Source organism: Microcaecilia unicolor, chromosome 4 (genome assembly GCF_901765095.1).
Source record: "Microcaecilia unicolor chromosome 4, aMicUni1.1, whole genome shotgun sequence".
Taxonomy (NCBI): Eukaryota; Metazoa; Chordata; class Amphibia; order Gymnophiona; family Siphonopidae; genus Microcaecilia; species Microcaecilia unicolor.
This window is the reverse complement of record NC_044034.1, coordinates 110,798,975-110,818,744: the sequence shown is the minus strand read 5'-3', so window position 1 is coordinate 110,818,744 and position 19,770 is coordinate 110,798,975. Positions and strand designations below refer to the sequence as shown.

The 19,770-nt window shown below is 38.7% G+C and overlaps 1 protein-coding gene across 2 annotated transcripts in view; it reads right to left on the bottom strand.

Annotated features, from left to right (window-relative positions):
* TDRD3 (tudor domain containing 3) overlaps positions 1 to 19,770 on the bottom strand; it is a 459,135-nt gene that overhangs the window by 43,272 nt on the left and 396,093 nt on the right. For both annotated transcript variants that reach the window (XM_030200566.1, XM_030200565.1), the window contains exon 12: positions 11,147 to 11,272. In XM_030200566.1, the coding sequence (XP_030056426.1) occupies positions 11,147 to 11,272 (126 nt within the window). The remainder of the gene's footprint in view (positions 1 to 11,146; positions 11,273 to 19,770) is intronic.

Here is a 19,770-nt window from a genome sequence, read left to right as displayed (position 1 = left end):
TTGAAAATATAGTACAGTATTTTTAACAAGAGAGGTATCCCCATATCTTTAATTTGAAACATTCCAATATAGCAAAAAATTCTTACTGAACATGTGTATGTTCTTTTCTGATTAGTCTTTGCCACGGACTGAAATTCCAGTGATAAATAAAACCCACCAATAAAGACTTCTGCCAAAAGATGTACATTTGTCATCCATACCAGAAAAGCTCTCTTGAACCACAGTACATGTGACAATGATGTAAATAAAAAGAGATTTCTACAAAAAGTAAGCTTGATTGTTTAATTGCTTTTCCATAATGTATTTCAAACCTTCACCTAAACATCAATTTAAGTGCCAAATGATCGGCGAAAAGCTGCAAAAAACATTGGATGCTTCAGCAAAGTTGTGTATTCCCCTATGTGGTGTAATGCAACAATATAAATAATTTTGACTTTGTGACGATACTCCTATTTGTGAAGGTATGAAATGTGTTTGCTAAGATCACTTACACACAATGCAGATGAATGCAACTTTCTTTTCCTAATGAGTTTGGAATAATGGCCAGTAACCAATAAGACAATAATGCATAGAACATGGAGTTTATGGGAGTATTTAATGGCGTGCAAAGGGAAAGCAAATATTTTTAACGCATCCTATAAAAAATCATTAAGAAAGTAATGGATCTCAAAATACCTTGATAGAAAATAAAAGATATTAAGGAAAACACAGTTCTCCTGTAAATGTCTCACCCAGTGAGTTTAGAAACTTGTTTCAAACCAGATTTAGACTAAAATATACATTGCCTTCTTTCTGAAATCAGTTCAAAACACATACTGAAAATATTTTGAGAAACTTAAAAAGCTAAAACATATGTGGTATATATCACATGAAATATCAGAGTATTCGACCCATATAGATAGTATATATTGACCATAAAGTTATATATTATTGGTTTTGCAGTAAATACTACATTACTGAACATTCATATCATGCCATATAAATTTTTCAAGAACATAATAAGGTTCACATGGACCTATGAGAACTCCATAATCCATTAAAATACATTTTTGGCAATATTATTTAAAAAACAAAACAAAAACAAGGAATAAAAGGGCTTCAGCATTGCATTGCCACTAGGCACTTTTGACTACACACTTTCCAGAGAGCAGCACATGCTGATACGGTGGCAATTCTGGATCTGTTGATTATATTAATCTTAAAACCATGTGGTACAACACAAATGTGTTCTCATTAGGTATAATTCAGGAATCCATGAGAATGTTTCTTTTTTTTATCCCCTTCTGGAAGCAAACTAATTTATTCAAGTGGTGTGTTAGAGCTCAATGTAATAAGGCAAAACAACTGTTAGTGCACTTCTTTTTGCAAATACTACATTTCTAAATTTTGTACTAAGCAGATCAATCAAGATAGAATCTGTGGCAATAGTTAGAAAATGCTACAGAACATTTTTAAAATTTATGTAATGATTTTGTGAAATTTGTGTACATCTGTATATCTTTTTGCATTACACGCAAATAAGGAATATTTACAGACACTCAACCAGTTAAATACTAGATTTAGATGAATATTCTGTGGCAGTGATATGCAGCTAAAGATAATTGAATAAAATTATCCAGTTATGTTTAGCCGAATTGGGCCTTATTCTATAAAGATTATGTTCCTAAATTTACACTACTAAATTTATGCTCCTAAATTTAGGAACATAATATATTCTCCTAAATTACGAGCATTAATTTTAGGAGAGTAAATTTAGAAGCATAAACTTTACAGAATAAGGCCCATTAGGGGCTGAATATTCACCTTTATGTGTCACAGAATAGTATAACTGATTTTGTAAATTGCTTTCGAAGAGAGGAAGCATGTGCCAATCAATACAGATTAAAGATAAATACGGGGAAATAAATGTTATGATTAGCGTCACCTTCTAGGGACTTGCCGTGTAGGTCCCTTACTATCCCAAATAAGAAATATATGTTGAAATCCTCTTTATGAGTCCATTATTACAGAGCTTTCATTGGCTCCCAATTCAAGCCCACTGCCAGTTTAAGATGTGTTCACTGGTTCATAGGAATCTTAAAGTTCGGTTCCTCTAGACTGGCTTTACGTTCAAGGGGAAAATTATACTCTGCAATTCCCTACTTTTAAAAATTTTAAATACAAGCCAATACACACAATTAGTTTTGCTTATCAAGCAGAAGTTTATCGGAACTACCTTACTTCACAAATTAGATCAGAACCATGTTATTTAAAATTTAGAAAATTGGTTAATGCATTTTCATTTCAGAAATTATTGTCTTAATTGCTTTATTATATAATTGTAGTGATTTAATTGAAACAGTGATTTATTGAAATATCTCTGGTAAGAACCAGTACTCTTCTTTTTGTAATCCTCACTGAGCCAGGTTGTAGTGGGATATAAGTTTGATTGCAATTGTAATTTATGTGTATATTTTCAAGAAACACTTTCCAATATGGGAAAATATTTTCAGTTTAAAAAATGATTATGAGTTGTTAGTGGAGATTTTAAATTCTTATGGAATTGGAGATAATAAAACGGGTGGCTGGTTCAAAGGCTTTCCCCCAGATTCTATATAGTGTGCCTAGAGATTCGCACTGAAATTCAAGTAGATTCTATAACAATATGCGCAATTTAACAAGCTAATGAGCGCTGATAACAGCACTTAACAAGCAATGAGCACTAACTGGCACTAATTAAAAGTTATGCGCACAACTTGCTAAGCGCATTTTGTAATGAGCTGTGCCTAACTTCTAACATGCGCAGGTTATAGATGGGAAAATGGGAATTTTGTGGGCACTCCAAAACTTACACACATAGTTATAGAATATGGCCCAGTACACCTAAATCTACATGCAGGGATTTACGCCACATTTTCACAGGTGTAAATGGATGTGCATAGTTTTAAAAACTGAGATTTAAACTAAGTGTATTCTATAATTGGCGCCTAAATCTAGGCACCGATTATAGAATACGCTTAGTCGGCACTGATTTCAGAACCACTTTTTTAGGCGCCATATATATAGAATATCCTCTTTTATGCTTAATGGAACCTAGAGTCAAAATGGAAGGTAATCTTTCTACTTCTTGGAGGGTTGAATGTGGAGTACCACAAGGCTAACCAATTTCTCCTACATTATTAAGGGCTCCTTTTAGTAAGGTGTGCTAATTGATTTAGCACTTGCTAAATACTAAGATGCCCATAGGAAAATAACGGGTGTCTTATCTTTTAGCAACACGCTAAATCTGTTAGTGCACCTTAGTAAAAGGAATCAATGTTTTCATGGCTTCAATAGGCTTAGAACTGTCTCCTTCAGATTTTTGTTCTTTTATTTATGCAGATGGTATTTTACCATATTTTTAACCTTTAATAAATGATTTAGAGGTCCTTTTACTAAGGTGTGCTAATAGATTTAGCATGCACTAAATAAGATGACCATTATATTCCTGTGGGCATCTTATCATTTAGCATGTGCTAGTCATTAGCGTGTGCTAAATCTGTTAGTGCACCTTAATAGGACTCATTAGTGACGATTTTGCCTAGCATTAAAACTAGTTTGCAGTTAGTGGAAAACTGGGCATCTGCTTATCATCCTAAACAGAGAAAAAAACAACATTTTTAGTACTAGGAATTTTTTTTAAATTTTACACCAAAAATCAGAATTGGTGCTTGAGGGAATCATGTATATTCTGGAGTTTCAGCTTAAAAGTTTCGATCTCAGGATCTGCCTGATTGGTATTTTGCAAAAGGTTGAAAACTTTCCTCTTTGAGAGGTTTCTACTCATTGATGGAGTGTATTAGATTGTAACTGGCCATCGATGGTTTATTATTTGGTTCTTATTTGAGCTACTCTGCTCTTACTGATAATTTTGTAAACCTTCCCTGTTTCATTTATTGTAAGCCACATTGAACTTGTGTGTACGGCATAATATGGGGTTTAAATGTCAAAGTAAATACATTTTTGACAACCTTTTGACTTCTGAACCACAGGTACAAGCTGTAACTAAGAAAGTCTTTGAGATGTTAAGGAAACTAAGGTAGAGGTTATTTTGAATCTGATCAGTTTAGTTTAGTGGGGCAAACTATTATCACATCTGGATTATTGCAACATAATTTATGTGGTTTGCAAAGAAACTTCATGTACAATGTTGCAAACTTTATAAAATACAGAGGCTTGACTATTGTTTAGGGCATACAAATTTGCTACAATAAGACCATTGCTCATCAAACTACGGTGGTATCCTGCTACAGCACAGGCTATTTTCAAATTATCTGGGGTTTTTTTTTTTAATATTGCATGACCAGGCTCCAGGATACATATATAAACTCATTGATTTTCCACCTAGGCATTGTGAATGCACCTCTAGATACTTAAAAATTCATTTACCAAATTATGTTTCAACTTTTTTTTATTGAGATCAAAAATTCTCAGAATTACAATCTTCAGCAAGTATATACTGTCATATCTTCAAATTATACAACAACTCAACGTCCAGATCCATTCTCATATTTTAGCCTTCTTAACTTTCTCTATATCCCCCCCTCCCCTCACCCCCACTTATATACCTCATATAGATTCTCTACAAAAACATCAAAACATTTACCCCCTATATTCATAGTCATTTACCAAATTTAAAAAAAAAAGTAGTGTACAAATCTGTGTTTTCCTTGTTTGCATAGAAGTTCTGTCTTGTTAGCTTTTTTTGATTCCTTAGCTATATCTTTTCTCCCATGTGTCTGTCGTAGCCATTTCCTGCTATTTGAGGCCACCTCCCTAGTCAGCCAACTCCCCAACTACGTAGCATGCAGGTAAGACAACTCATCTGTTCCATTCATTTGTTCATCACCTTCTCAGATTTCTTTTACACTCCCTTTAAAAATAGGTCTCCATAATACACATTCGGCCTTACTTGACATTACCACATATATACATTGTAGCCTCAATCAAAACAGTTCAGTTATACTATTATCACTTGACCTCTCATCGGCTTTCGATGTGGTTGATCATGCTTTACCTTTGGACAGAATTTAACAAATAGGTATTCAAGATTTAGCATTCACCTGATTCCATTCATATCTCTCTGACCTTTTCCTATATAATAAAACTCACCTCCAACGTTCTAATGCTTGGGACCGTGGCTCCCTCAGCAGGTGGTCTACTAGGCAGCATCGAACTCAATGACGTCAACAAACACAGCTGAAGGCAGGAACTGGCTGCTGGCACGTGCAAAAAAAAAGAAAAAAAAAGGCACCAGACCCACAGTAACAAAAAAAAAAAAAGAAACCCAAAAGGGTGAAGAGAGAGCCTCCGGGCAACTCAGCAGGGGCTGAATCGCTGAATCGCCCTCCAGTCCTGCACTAACCAAAAAAAAAAAAAAAAAAAAAGTGAACACACAGGCTCCGGGCACCTCAGCAAGCAGCAGGAAGCTGAACAGCCCTCTGGACCCTCACTAACAAAAACAAAGGTGAAGACACAGCCTCCAGTGTATCAGCAGGGGTCCACTATAACGCAAGCTGCTTGAAGCCTAGCAGATGGACCAACTTTCCTAACAGCAGGTACACTTATGGGAGAGAAAGGGCAGGAAAAAAAAAGAGCACAATCACGAGATTAAAAAAAAAAAAGAAAAGGAACTGCACCTCAGACAGAAGGAAGGGGTCATACACACACACACACAACACACAGTCTTTCACTCTTTGTGTGACACACACTCTCAAACACACACACTCTCTGTCTGACACACACACACATGTTCTCTCTCACATGCAGGGGGGGGGGGGGAGGAAAAGAGAGGGGCCTGGAACTTCAAGGGGAGACAGACAAAAACACATGGAGAGGGGGGAGAGAACAGAATGAGAGGGAAAGGGGAGAGGACAAATGTTACACATGGATGGATGGAGGGCATGGACAAAAGAGCACAATCGCAGGATTAAAACAAGGAGAAGTTACTGAAAATACAAACACATGGGGGGGAGGGGACGACCCTGCAACACGGACAGAAGGATGGGGTCATGCACACACACAAATACACACACACAGAGACAGACACACTCTCACACACACACACACACACTCACACTCAGACTCACTGCTCGCCCCTGTGGTCCCAGAACTTCAAACACACAAGGTGGGGGTAACTGCACATCTGACAGAATGAGGGGGTCATGCACACACGCAGACACATACTCTGGCACACTGTAGCTCTGTGTCACACACACACACACACACACACACACTCTTTTCCACTCTCTGTGTCTCACTGTGACACACACTCAAACACACACACTTTACTAACAACTCTACAGATACCAAAAAAAAAAAAAAAACCATTGCTAGCGCCCGTTTCCTTACAAACAGAAACGGGCCTTTTTTACTAGTTTATATATAATTCACTTCCAAAACACAGTATCAGCACAATTCTCATTGACCTCTGGAGTCCCACAGGGAACAATTTTGTCACCTACGTTGTTTAACATTTTCCTAGCTCCTCTTCTTATACTTGCTCGATTTTAGGCTTTACTACCTATGTCTATGCAGATGATATCCAGCTACTACATATTGCAGATTATACCAATGATCATATGATTCAGCATGTTAACCATAACCTGATACAGATAACTGACTGGCTTCAACATAACAAATCGATGCTTAACCCAAGTAAGTCTAGTTGTGTTCCTTTTTCAAACTGTCCAAATGCATGTCTATCCTGGCGTATTCTTCTCGGGGCAACCGTTATTCCTCAATCACCAAATACAAAAATATTAGGCATTATTCTAGATGATTCACCCTCCTTAAGGCCACAAATTACTACTGTAATTTGACATTGTTTCTACAGACTTCAGGAAATCCCCTCAATTTGCCCTTTCATAGACTCACCCACAATAAATATACTTACCCACTCTTTTGTCATTAACAAACTTAACTACTGTAACTCTCTCCACATAGGTCTCAAAATATCTGATATTAGGTTCTACAACTAGTCTAGAATACCGCTATCAAACTCATTACTGGAAAAAAGAAATATGAAAGCGGCCCATTGGCTCCCCCTGCCCCATCATATTATCTACAAGATTCTACTCTTCGTCTATAAAATTCATCTGTTAACCCCATACTCAAATACAAGAACATTGCGATTATCGTTCCAAAATCTACTGGTAATATCATCTTTTTAGGAAATCATTCATCAACACACTAGGAAAGCAATTTTCTCTGTTCAGGGTCCTGAACGCTGGAATAAGTTACTGCAGTCACTTTGGCATCAGGCATCTCTCCAAAACTTTAAAAAACAAATGAAAACATTTCTTTTCTCTGTTCATACTCCTAATTTCACCACTGCAATCCATAGAGATGGAGCAATTTGGACCCAACAGATCAGTTATAGCTTTCCTTTCCCTTTCTCTTCTACCCTACCTCTCCTTTCCCATACTTTACTATTTTCTGCCTTCTATTTATTTTTTAGATTTTAAATTCCCTAGACATGCTTTTGATGAGCGGCATAGCAAATCCTGAATTAAACTTGAAACTTGAAATATTCAAAAACTGGATGTTCAATGACCAAATCTCTGGTCATTAACTCATATTTGTCATTAAGCAGGCCCAGCATTCTTGACTTACTCTTTCTGGCTTTTGAAGACTGTACTAGGAGATGCCCTGTCTTATTAGACTCTTCATAATACCTTGATCTTTGAGCAATATTAACATAATCTGCCTGTTTGCTCAGCAATTGATTATATTTATAATGCAGTTTTTGGAACTGAAGTAATTGAGAATTATCTTTACTCCAGAACTTTAAGCTTGCTTTCTAAGGCTGTAAGCTCTGCAGCATCGCTTTTGTGAAGGCATATAGAGTAGGCCCTTATCACTCTCTACAGGGTGGCCCCAAAAACATCCCACTAGGTTGACAATGAAGTATCCTTGGATTTGTTGTGTGCAAAATAAACCTCAATTTCAGACTGAAGCAACTGACTAAAATCATCAAGCATTAGCAAACTCATATTAATACACCCTTGAAGTGGGCTCAAGTACATGAGTGTAGATTCCAATATCAAAGTAAGAAGGGCATAGTAATGGAGACTACTTCAGCCTGCTATATGGAAAGCAAAAGTAATTTTGAAATGAGAAAACAATTTATTCTCAAATATAAACTATGGGGCAACGAATAGAAAATAAACTCCTTATTTGTGGTATTATCAAGCCTCCAGACATCCACTAGTTCCAGTTCCTGAATTACAGAATGTAACACTTTTCTGTTCTCTTCGCTCATAATTTGACTTTGCCTCTTTATGCAGCTTGGTTCATGCCTTTATCATTTCCAAAGTTGACTACAGCTACAGTAACTCTATCCTTGCTGAACTTCAGCATTATTAATTAAAAAGACTCAGAACACGTCACAATTCAGCTGCTCATTTTCTCTGTACGGCCAAGCGCTCAGATCATGTTGCCCCCTTGTTTCTTCGACTTCACTCGCTTGATTCTCACTGCTTAGTCAATCCTGCACCAAAATCTACACATTTGGAATCTACTCAACACTCTACTTTGGAATGATCTATCCCCTTCTATTCACTCAGAATCATCTCTTAATAAAGTTAAGATTCTAATAAAAACACACTGCTTCTCTATTGCCTTTGGCACCAACTCTCAGTGAAATTTTATTTCTTGACTACGGTTTCCAATATAGTGGTTATTATTTAATATGGTATATATCATTCAATGTAAAAAGTGTGATGAAGGGTGCTATACTGGAAAAACAAGCCAGATGCTAAGAAGAGATTTAATTTACATAGACATCATATGAAAAATGCCAGTGCCAACCAGGATGTCACCTCTGTGGGACAGCACTTTACAAAACCAAAACACTGTATCAATGATTTTATGGTTCAAATACTAAAAGGAAACCTTAAGACAATACAGGAACGTAAGACCTTTGAAGTCAGAACGATTAAATATTTTGACACCCACCAGACAGGACTTAACAAAGATCTGGGTTTTCTAGCCTATTATAAACCATAAATTTCTACTGCTTTGTCACCCTCTTATACCCATGCATATCTCCCTGTCCCTTATACACCCAAGCTCTCCCTGTCTCTCACTTAACCTACCCCACCTTCTTCCTGTGAGACTGTCATTGGAATGCTTTGATGTTTCACTTATATATAGTGTTATTTATCAACATTTGCTTATTTCTGATCTGATGAAGGACTACCTTTGAAACCTAATCATAAAATGTATTAAGTTACTCCAATAAAAAAGGTATCATCTTATTTTCTTTTTTATGTTTTTATTGCTAATGATTACCTTTAAAAGTAAACTAACACAGCTACCACACCTCCCTAGTTACTGATACATTCTCTGAAAGTGCTGAAAGTTTCAGGGAACCTAGGGGGCTGATTTCAAAGCACTTAGACTTCTAAGTTCCATAGGTTACTCATGTAACTTTGTAAGACTAAGTTCTTCGAAAATACGCCTCCTTGTGTCTTTAGCCCATATGAGATATTAATTGATAAATATCTTGTCCAGAGGGTGCTATTGTGTCTCTCACCTAACCCACCCCACCTTCTTACTGTGAGACTCTCATTGGAATGCTTTGATGATTCACTTATATATACTGTTATTTATCAACATTTGCTTATTTCTGATCTGATGAAGAAGGGCTACCTTCGGAAGCTAATCATAAAACGTATTAAGTTAGTCCAATAAAAAGGGTATCATCTTATTTTCTTTTCTATGTTTTATTTTATTGCTATTGATTATTAGTAACTAGGATATCTATCATGGGTTATTGCTTATGAAACTGACAAGGAAGAGTGCTTCCTGACAGAAGAGCTGAGGCCTAAAATGAAGTAGACAGAATAAGCAGAAGAAATTCTAATACAATTATACCATCACTTATGATTAGTAATATATTAACAACTTAACTATTTGTTTTATAAAGCTGTTAATTAGAAAACTCAAAAATATTGTAAGCATCAAGCAATAAGTGTATCAATTTATACAGTAAAAACAAATATTAAACTAGTAATTGTGGATGCTATAAAAATACTAAAAATTCAGATGGCTTGTACGTTTGGGCATAATTTACTCACAGCTTAATGTAATTTAGGTCTAGAGAAATTACAAGACAGAATACTTTATATATATATATTTACTATTTTTGTTACATTTGTACCCCGCGCTCAATGCGGTGGGCAATGGAGGGTTAAGTGACTTGCCCAGAGTCACAAGGAGCTGCCTGTGCCGGGAATTGAACTCAGTTCCTCAGGACCAAAGTCCACCACCCTAACCATTAGGCTACTCCTCCACTCATATATATACATACACACACACACTCTTCCTGATTCCATTAATCACATAATGAATTGGGCTGAAAGACCCAAGGTTTTTGCATGAATCCAATCTTTTATGCCGTCATTCAGAAAATTCATTTACTGCTTCATCACTGTTCCATTCAACTCATCAACTCTGTAGTACATATTATTATTACTGGCACAAATAAATAAATACACTTTCAACAAATTAAAAAAGTGAGTTTTTATCAGTGTTGCCTAGTTTACAAGTGTACAGAAAGTGGAGGTACTATTGTTGTAGTACTGATGGTTCTATTAACAATACTGTGTAGTTTCAGAGGTCCAAGCTCTGATTCTGAAGAACACTCATCAACAATCAACCCATCAACATCTACCCTGAAAGACATCTTAAGTCTTTTTCACCTTCTGTGCTTTATGTACATAAAAGAAGACACACCATACATGAATGTAATTAGACTTTGCTGTATGTTTAATATAATTAAATATATGAAGTTCAAGGTACTGTTACCCATACTGGGAAGAAACATCACATGCATAAAATGTTTACTTTGCATTTACAAATCATTTTTCATGTAACATGTAAATAAAAATGTCCATTTTCCAAAACATAAATTTTGCTTTATTATACATCTAAATACACCAAAGAATTCATGTTTATTTCAGCTATGTTTAGCAGGATAATTAATTAATTTATGAATAATGAACTAATAATTAACCTGATGTACCTTCCCACTCAGCACTGTAGCACCAAAACTGTTTTCCAGGAATTATAGCTACAGATTTGATATGAATCATATCTTTGGATGCATTTTTTGATCACATACCCATGCCTCTGCTTGAATAGGCCTGATGTTGCTTAACAGAACCTCTTCATAGTTTCCGTAGTCACTGAATTTAACAACTGCAGTTGTCCCTGAAGAATGAAGCGCTTCAATTTCAGCTCTGTAAAACTTAAAAAGAAATTAAACATAAGGATACAAAATACTGATTTAATGATTATTAAGTATTATTATTACTGTTGTTCCCCGTGCCCACAGTCATATCTAAAATCAGCTGGGTACTTCTGGCTTTCCTGGGATTTTCTTTTCTTTCAGGAACAGATAGGGGTGTTTCTTGTCTTGATGATACTCTGTATTTCATCTGGTGGAGGGCTATAAGACTCCAGACCCTCCATGGTGGGTGTTTTGGTTATGTATGAGTATTGTGGGATCTTGCAGGATTGCGGTTATTCTGGCATCTGGTTGAGTCTTACTTTTGGTTTAGTATTTGTGTTTTGTTCTACACTCTGCTACTTTTACGACAAAGGGTAGGAATGGGGGGTGGAGGGTTTTCACTTAATGTAAAAGGCCCGATGATGAGATGCTTTATGTTCCTATTTTCAATTGTGAATAATTTTCTCTGTTTTTGCTTATTGCTTTTAATGCCTAGATCTCCAGTTGGTTGTTTGCATTGTTATCAATAAAAATTGTTTAAAGTAAGAATTATTATTGCTGTTTTGCTGTTTTCAAATGGGACAACATTTTTTCCAAGTTTCAAGAAGGGATGATTGAAAGCAGAAATAAGAAATGTATATAGTTAATACATGTTATTTAAAAAAAAACCCACAAAAAATTAGTGCTCTTGATGATTGTTTTTAAAATTCTTTTTCCACTCCTTTTTAAAATTTCAAAAATTAATGTCACCAACTGCCCCTCTGCTATTTTTATCAAGCTGACTGGCATGGCCAAAATCCATTTGTTATTAACTCAGATTTAAAAATTCTTCCATAGTTTAAAATCATCTCTATATCTTGCTTTCTGCAACCACCATTACCTACTGTAGCTATCCCATATCCATTTGACTTACTCAATAAAAAACACAACGTGAGAATGCTTGTCCAAGTTCAGACTTTGTCATCAGTTCTTCTACACATTTAGCCAGTTCTTTCTCAGTTAAAATCAATGTCTTCCACGCTACCATCCCATCTTGCATCAGCCCTCATATACTCTTACATACAAAGGATCATGACGCATCTCACATGTATCACTCTTATCTGAAAACCAGTCTTTCAGAAACACTTTGCTAACATTTCAAAGTACAGTTGCAGACTCCCTCATTGTTTTACGTGTTGCAGGCACCAGATTTGGGCTGTAGACATCAGGGAGGCTAGTAATAAGCAGAGAAAGAATTGTTTCTCAACAGTAGCAGGTCTTTTTGAGGCATCGGGATTGATAAAGCACAGAAATGGGTGATGCCATCGCATGTCACTGGGATGAACAGCTCTCCCAGAGTTCAGAACTTTCTGCTCGAGAAAGAATATAACTGTCAGAAATGTAGAAGGGATCAATCCTGTTGTCTACAGGTAAGAAACAATGCTTTCTCCGTCAGTAAGCAGGATTCAGTCAGACACACAAATAGAAACATAGAAACATGACAGCAGATAAGAGCCAAGTGGCCCATCCAGTCAGCCCATCCTCAGTAACTAGTGACTCTACCTTTCCTAAGGCATCCCACATGACTGTCCTATGCTTTCTTAAATTCTGACACAGTAAAATCTCCTTAATGGATTATTGAAAATGAATATAAATGGTAACATCATCAGTATATAGAAACATAGAAATAATCCCAAGTTTAGTGCTGCTTGTGTCATTGCCCCTTGCTGGGGAACAGCCAAATTGTGAGAAAGATGAGAGCTGCAAAGTCAGAAAGACAGGGTGACCAACACTTCTTGACCAAACGCACAGTCTCTGTTCACTGCTTGTGTAAATTAAAAGCATAAGGCAAAAGAATAAGAAGCAAGGACCAAATTACTTCTTTGCCTATCTGGTGAAGCAAACTTCAAGCAAGCCTCTGTAGTTACAGGTGCTGATTTGATTTACTGATTTGAAATACTGGTACCACTAGGTACCAAAACGGTTCACAATACATCAGTTATATTGAAAAAAAAAAGTGACAGGTGTGCCTGTTGAGAAAGTTCACCTCCAAATTCAAGGACCCAGCAGTGTGAGCTGCTGACAAGCAGAGATGATTTTTCTCCACTCAACTCATCAAGGAGGCCACCTCCACCACCATCAGATGGCTGCAGGTCCTGCCTTGCTTATTAATATAAGCCACAGCCATTATATTGCCAGAGGAAATTCAGACCGGGACCCACACCAGAAAGGGAATAAAGTCATGTAAGGCATTCTGCACTGCCTTGAGCTCCAAGCAATTTAATGCCCACTGAGACTCCTGTTCTGTCCAAGTGCTCTGTGTCAGATGTAATGAGCTTCCTAATCCAACTTTCTAGCATCCACTGTCACCACTTCCTATTGTATTATTGGAAAGGGAGCACCGATGTTCAAATTCCCTGATGACAACCACCACTGCATACTTTGTCTGGCAACCAGCTTTCAAGGAAAATGAAGGTCATACTTCTGCAACACTGGAGACCAGAGGTTAAGAAGAGCCTCCTGTAATGGCCGCAAATGAGCCTTGTCCATTTATATGGGTATATGGAAGTGTGTCTCCTTGAGACTGAGGATGGTGAAAAATTATCCTGCTTGAACTAAGGCTGGATGTGCCCTGAGGACTGGGTTGAAAACGTCTGCTCTACACGGTTCACAAATAAGCAGCTGAATGACTGCAGTTTAGCACAATAGAATAGAAACTTATTCAACAGACCAAACTATGCATTATAAAAATATTTTGAAAACAAACTAGATTTAACAGTTTACAAAAATGCATGTAGTTTCACACTGAATATGAAAATGCAATTCTAGAGACTAGGAATTACTGTTGTAATAAGTTTTTTATGTGATGAAGCCAAATGGATCAAATAACATTTTTAGGATCTCAATTTTAATAATATGAGTTGGGCAGTTCGATACCAACATACATCTCATCTTCAACACTGGAGACATATAAGGAGGATAATTTCCGAACAAAAGCTTAAAGGCTAAACATAGAATATCTGGATATTCAGCACTAGTATCTTAGTACAGCTCAGTGTTTAAAAAATATGCTAACCTCTGTGGCTTAAATATTGCCCCCTTAGTTTCTAGAAACTACCCCTTAGTAGTAGGGAAAATAAGTAAAGGACACAGAGGGAAGATACTAGGGGAAAACTGGCAGGGAATTTGATCACCCTAGTATCAGTTTACACACTGAGCATAATCCAGGTAAATTTATAATGAGATTTTGGTAAGGCATTTTTTCCCCTTTGCTGAGGCTTCAATTATTGTGGGCATAGATTTTAACTTGGCAAGATTAGCCTGACTTTGGAGCATCTTGAGAAGCAAGCTAATTTGTTTCATAATATATTGCAGACTGTGGGCTGTATGATTCTTTCAGGCATTTCCATACATGAGATACTGTAAATAATATTTCTTTCTCTCTGCTGCACAGAATTCATATGCCATATTAGACTACCTTTTGTTGATAACCCTAGGCTTTCCCGATTAACAAGGGCATCCAATAGTAACATACTATAGACGGATCACATGCCTATTTTACTAAGATATAACTTGGGCCCAAGATTGGGATCTATAGGAGGTACAGAATGAACAGTTCACTTAATAGAGATATGAATTTCTGTGACTTTAAAGATTTAGATTTAGCTCCATGGAAGCTATGTTCAAACTCTACTGCCGCTCTTTGTCATCTTGGACAAGTCATTTAATCTTCCATTGTTCTGGTTACAAATTTAAGGTTTTGTGCTCTTGGGATTCAGCAAAAACCCCTACTATATCTGATCTCCTACTGAAAATGATGAAAGCTAAATCCAAATCTAAATTCCAACTCTATTTAAAGTAATATAGATGACTACAACAATGGGGGAGTTTCCATAGTTACACTTTAGGATGCAGCTAACACAGTTACATGGCTCAAGGATTGCTGTGCCGAGCTATGCCAAAATGAAACAATGGCATGAATTTGATAATTCAGCAAGGAAATTTTGGTTTACCTTGAAAAATAGCATCAATGATACTGTTCGAAAAGGACATGCTGTAAATAAGAAAGACACTCAAGGCCATCCTCTTGGGAAAAGTATGTTAAATAATTAAAATAAAATGGTGATACTATTAAAAGGAGGAATAAAGCAGGTAAACCTTTAGCTCATAAATTAAAGGTTGTATTGGCCAATAATTTAGATAGTGTACTGAGAACCTCTGATGGCTCTATTACCTAGGATGGCAAGAAAATCTGTGATACGTTTTGCAAACTTCTGCAAATCAAATAAACAATTTGTTAATAAGCTTGAAATGTCATGGTTGCTTGATGCAATTATTACAATGTTAGATGATAAAATTGCCAAACAAGAAGTGGATAATGCCATTAAATCTCTTAAAGTAGATAAAAGCCCAGGAACAGATGGTCTCTAATTATTATTTTATAAAACATGTGCCCTACTACTGTACTTAATAGCAATACTAAAAATATCATGGGGGGTACCAAACTCATGCTCACTGAGCGAGCGTACCTTAATCATGTAAAATGCAGCTCTTACAGATCCATTTCCCCTTTGTACTATAATATTAAGCTTATAGCAAAAATATTAGCAGGTAGGGTGGAACACTTGGAAAAATTAATTCTTACCTGATAATTTTCTTTCCATTAGTCCCACAGATCAATCCAGAGACTTGTGGGTTGTGTCTCTCTACCAGCAGGTGGAGATAGAGAGAACCTCCGAGGTTTGCTATATGTGGAGCTGTGCAGCCAGCTGAACCTCAGTATGAACAATACCAAAGCAGTGAAATGGAAAAAATTGAGAACTCTCCTGACATTGTCAGACCAACTGACCAACATACTTCCACCACTTCTATATTTATTTATTTTATTTTTTAATCAAATGAAGGAACATTCAGAACAACGGAACCTGAAAAAGATTAATCAATCGCAACAAAACCTCAGACAGTAAACCCGGGGGGGGGGGGGGGGGGGGGTGCCTCTGGATTGATCTGTTGGGACTAATGGAAAGAAAATTATCAGGTGCTTTGAGAACTAGATTAAGGTTCCAGGATGGCAGAACTGGCACGTGAAGAGGGTGCAAATGATTTACGTCCCTCAAGAAATGAACCACATAAAAATATGTTAGTGATAAGAGGAAGTGCAAAAGTGGCACTGTGAGACTCAAAGGTGAAAGGGAGAATAAGTAGAAGCTGATAAAGATAAGGTGGAATTGCTTAACAAATATTTCTGTTTTATTCATAGCTGAAGGGCTGGGAGCAGAACCACAAAAGACAAACACAAATAAGAATGGAGAGGTGGTAGTCCCTGAACAATTTTCAGAGGGCTCTGTTCATGATGAACTGGCAAAGCCAAAGGTGGACAAAGCAATGGGGCCGGATGGCATACATCCAAGTGTACTGAAGGAACTTAAAGAAGTTCTAGTGGCTCTGCTGGCTGATCTTTTCAATGCTTCTCTAGAGTTGGGAGGGGTCCCAGGGGGCTGGAGAACAGCAGATGGGTCCTTCTCCACAAAAGCAGAAGGAAGAGGTTGGAAGCTACAGGCGGTAAGTATAACTTCTCTGGATTACAGGACTCGAGGCAACATAGTTTCACTAGGAGAAGGTCTTGTCAGACAAACCTGATTAATTTATTTGACTGGATGACCACAGAGTTGGCTCAAGGGACAGAACTTGATGTAGAGTATTTAGATTTTAGCAAAGCCTTTGACACGAATCCGCAGTGTGGTTCTAAAATGACTGACTGGGTTAGGAACTGGTTGAGTGGAAGGTGACAGAGGGAAGCACGAAAAGGATGTTACCAGTGATGTACCGAAAGTTTCAGTTCTTGGGCCGGTTCTTTTTAACATTTTTGTAAGTGATATTGCTAAAGGGCTGTCTGGTAAGGTCTGCCTCTTTGTGGATGATACCAAAATCTGCAATAGGGTAGACATCCTTGATGGTGTGCATAACATGAGGAAAGACTTAGTGAAGCTAGAAGAATGGTCTGGAATTTGGCAGCTTAGATTTAATTGTAAAAAAAAATGCAAAGTCATGCATTTGGGATGCAAAACCCTGATGGCAAGTGTCACATAATACCTAAGCGCTACCCCTAGCACTGCCCAGACCTGGTCGCACCTGCGAATGTGTTCCTATACTGGTATATCGCCCACCCACTGACTGGGTCTTGCTTGTCTCTGGCAAATCTCCCACCCGCAAGTTATTGCACAGTGGTTTCCAAGGACACTGGGACCATAATCCCAGGGTTCCCACAGTTCCTTAAAAAAAACTCACAGGCAAACTACCAGGATACTTAGTCCGGGAAAACAGAGCTAATAAACTATGCTGAGTCCGTGCTGTGGGCTGAGTCTACACCTAGTACTGAGGCCAGCCGTGATGCTGTGTCCACTCCGAGTTGCAGCAGTGGCAGCCAAGATGCGGAGTCCGGATCGAGTTGCAGCAGTGGCAGCCAAGATGCTGAGTCTGGATCGAGTTGCAGTTCCAGTCAAGATGCTGAGTCTGGATCGAGTTGTAGTTCCAGTCAAGATGCTGAGTCTGGAGTGAGTTGCAGCATTGGCAGTCAAGATGCTGAGTCTGGATTGAGTTGCAGTTCCAGTCAAGGTGCTGAGTCTAGATTGAGTTGCAGTTCCAGTCAAGGTGCTGAGTCTGGATCGAGTTGCAGTTCCAGTCAAGATGCTGAGTCTGGATCGAGTTGTAGCTCCAGTCAAGAAGCTGAGTCTGGATCGAGTTGCAGTTCCAGTCAAGATGCTGAGTCTGGATCGAGTTGCAGTTCCAGTCAAGATGCTGAGTCTGGATCGAGTTGCAGTTCCAGTCAAGTTGCTGAGTCTGGATCGAGTTGCAGTTCCAGCTGGGATGCTGAGTCTACACCGAGTAATGAGTCCATAATGAGTGCTGAGTCTGCACTGAGTACAGAGTCCAGCCAAGACAATGAGTCCACGATGAGTGCTGAATCTACACCGAGTGCAGAGCCCAGCCAAGATGACGAGTCCATGATGAGTGCTGAGTCTACACCGAGTGCAGAGCCCAGCCAAGATGACGAGTCTACACCGAGTGCAGAGTCCAGCCGAGATGCTGAATCAGAATTGAGTTTCAGCTCTGGTCAAGATGTTGAGTCCGGGGAGAGTTGCAGTCCTGGCCAAGATGCTGAGTCCGGTGAGAGTTACAGTCCTGGCCAAGATGTTGAGTCCGGTGAGAGTTGCTGTCCCGGTCAAGATGCTGAGTCCGGGTCAAGTTGGAGTTCCAGTCCCAGAAGATGCTGAGTCCGGGTCAAGTTGGAGTTCCAGTCCCAGGCAAGATGCTGAGTCCGGGTCAAGGTGGAGTTCCAGTCCCAGGCAAGATGCTGAGTCCGGGTCAAGTGGCAGTTCCGGCCAAGATGCTGAGTCCGGAACGAGTTTCAGTGCCAGCCGAGATGCTAAGTCTACGCTGAGTACCGAGTCCAGCCAAGAGGCAAGGTCTAGTCTGAAGTCCTCTTCGAGTTCCTATCCGGCTTCAGATTCCAGGATGGGTGTGGGCTCTAGCCCAGTTCTGGCTGCTACAGTGGAGTGCCAGGAAGTCAAGGAAGTTGTGGGCTCCTTCAGGAGAGGGTTCCTATTGAATTGGACTCCACTTGTTGCATCCAAGACTCTGATCCTGCCTAGCAGCCATTCTAAAGAGCCTCGTGGCAGCCAAAGCCATTCTGGTTTCCTAGTTCCAGATGTACTTGTCACGTCCTGCCCAGCCGCCCAGATTTATGTTGTGAAACCCATTGGGAGATTTTGCCACAGCTATCCATGGAGACCTAAATTGTCTTTTGAGACCTGGAGCTCCCGTGGGGACACGGGAGCCTTGAGGGGGAGGTGCTGTTATGATTGGGGTCAGAACCCCTCTCAAACTTACCTCTTTCCTGGGGGTCAGCTTCTTAGCTGGCTTCTGTTTCTTTTGTCTGGCCTGTCTGAGCTGGCTCTGTCTCTCTGTGCTGGCAGCTTCCAGCAGCATGGGGTTAATTATTTCTCTTTACTACAGCTGTGTGGGTGGACTGAGTTAGCTCTACCTCTCTTTGGGTGTATTGGCTTCAAGTGCTTCACGGTGTTGCATTGGTGTGGGTTGGGCCTCTCTGGGTCAGTGTGCTCTTGCCTGGGGCTAGGGAGTGTGACATCATCAGGGAGGGCCTTGATAAGGAAGTGGTGTTGTTTCCTTCAGGGCCTTGGCAACAGTGGTGTTTGCTTTAGGTAGGGTGGTGCAGTGTGCACTTCTGACTTTGTGTCTAGTTTCCCTGCTTGCTTTTGCTAAGGTCCAGGTTAGTGTTAGTGCAGTGTGCACTGGTGTTTGTGTGTTTAGCTTTCCTGCTTTTCCCTCTTGGTTTTGGAAGCATTGTTGCTGATAGAAGTACTTCAGGGTTTGGTGTTGTTAGGAACACTGCAGAGTTTGCTGTTAGAAATACTTCTGGTGTTTGTGCTATTAGGAGCATTGCAGTCTTTGCTGTTGGTGTTTGGTGATTTAGAATTACTTTTGGCTTATGTGTTAGCTTCCCTGCTTTTTCCTTG